The 590-nt window shown below is 38.3% G+C and overlaps 1 protein-coding gene across 1 annotated transcript; it reads right to left on the bottom strand.

Annotated features, from left to right (window-relative positions):
• Positions 1-210: 210 nt before the first annotated feature.
• On the bottom strand, positions 211-405 carry SARC_17240 (hypothetical protein; the record flags this gene model as incomplete). The annotated part of the gene is made up of 1 exon (XM_014288664.1): positions 211-405. A coding segment is annotated over one exon (195 nt), but the record flags the coding sequence as incomplete, so codon positions are not given.
• Positions 406-590: the final 185 nt, after the last annotated feature.

Below are 590 nucleotides of genomic sequence, written 5' to 3'. Positions count from 1 at the left end.
TGTATGTAGATGTACGTAAGTAAGCATAATATGGCTGTGGTTAGTCGGCGTATGGACGAGATCATACAGGCACTATGAGAGAAAAGCAGTGCCATGAGATCATACACAGATCACTCAAGTATATATGGATGAAAACATATATATATTCGTATATGGACAGCTTAATACACAAATATATGCGCATATAAATTAAACAAGTATAGTACTTACGGCTGTAACTCGGCGTGCGGAGGCGGTTTTGCAGGCACTGATCAGGATGAGCAGTTCCATGAGATTATCGTTGATCTCGCCAGACCCACTCTGTACAATGTATACATCCTCTTCACGCACAGACTCCAGGATAGCCACACTGTTGGTAGTCGTGGAGGAAGGAAGGATTGAGATAGATAGATCAGTACAAGACATATACACAAGTGTGACATGAGCCACTTTTCGTCCTCTTATGTAGAATACAATCTGCTATATAATAAAGGTCACATCCTCAGCCCAATACGAGCTAAAAATAAACAATACATGTACGTGTTTCTTGAATCGTATCAACATGACCGATATATATATATATATATATATATATATATAATATGGTATGA

This window comes from Sphaeroforma arctica, assembly GCF_001186125.1.
Source record: "Sphaeroforma arctica JP610 unplaced genomic scaffold supercont1.10134, whole genome shotgun sequence".
NCBI classification, from domain to species: Eukaryota; class Ichthyosporea; order Ichthyophonida; genus Sphaeroforma; species Sphaeroforma arctica.
Note: the sequence above shows the minus strand (reverse complement) of the source record. Positions and strands in the feature narration are given on the sequence as shown.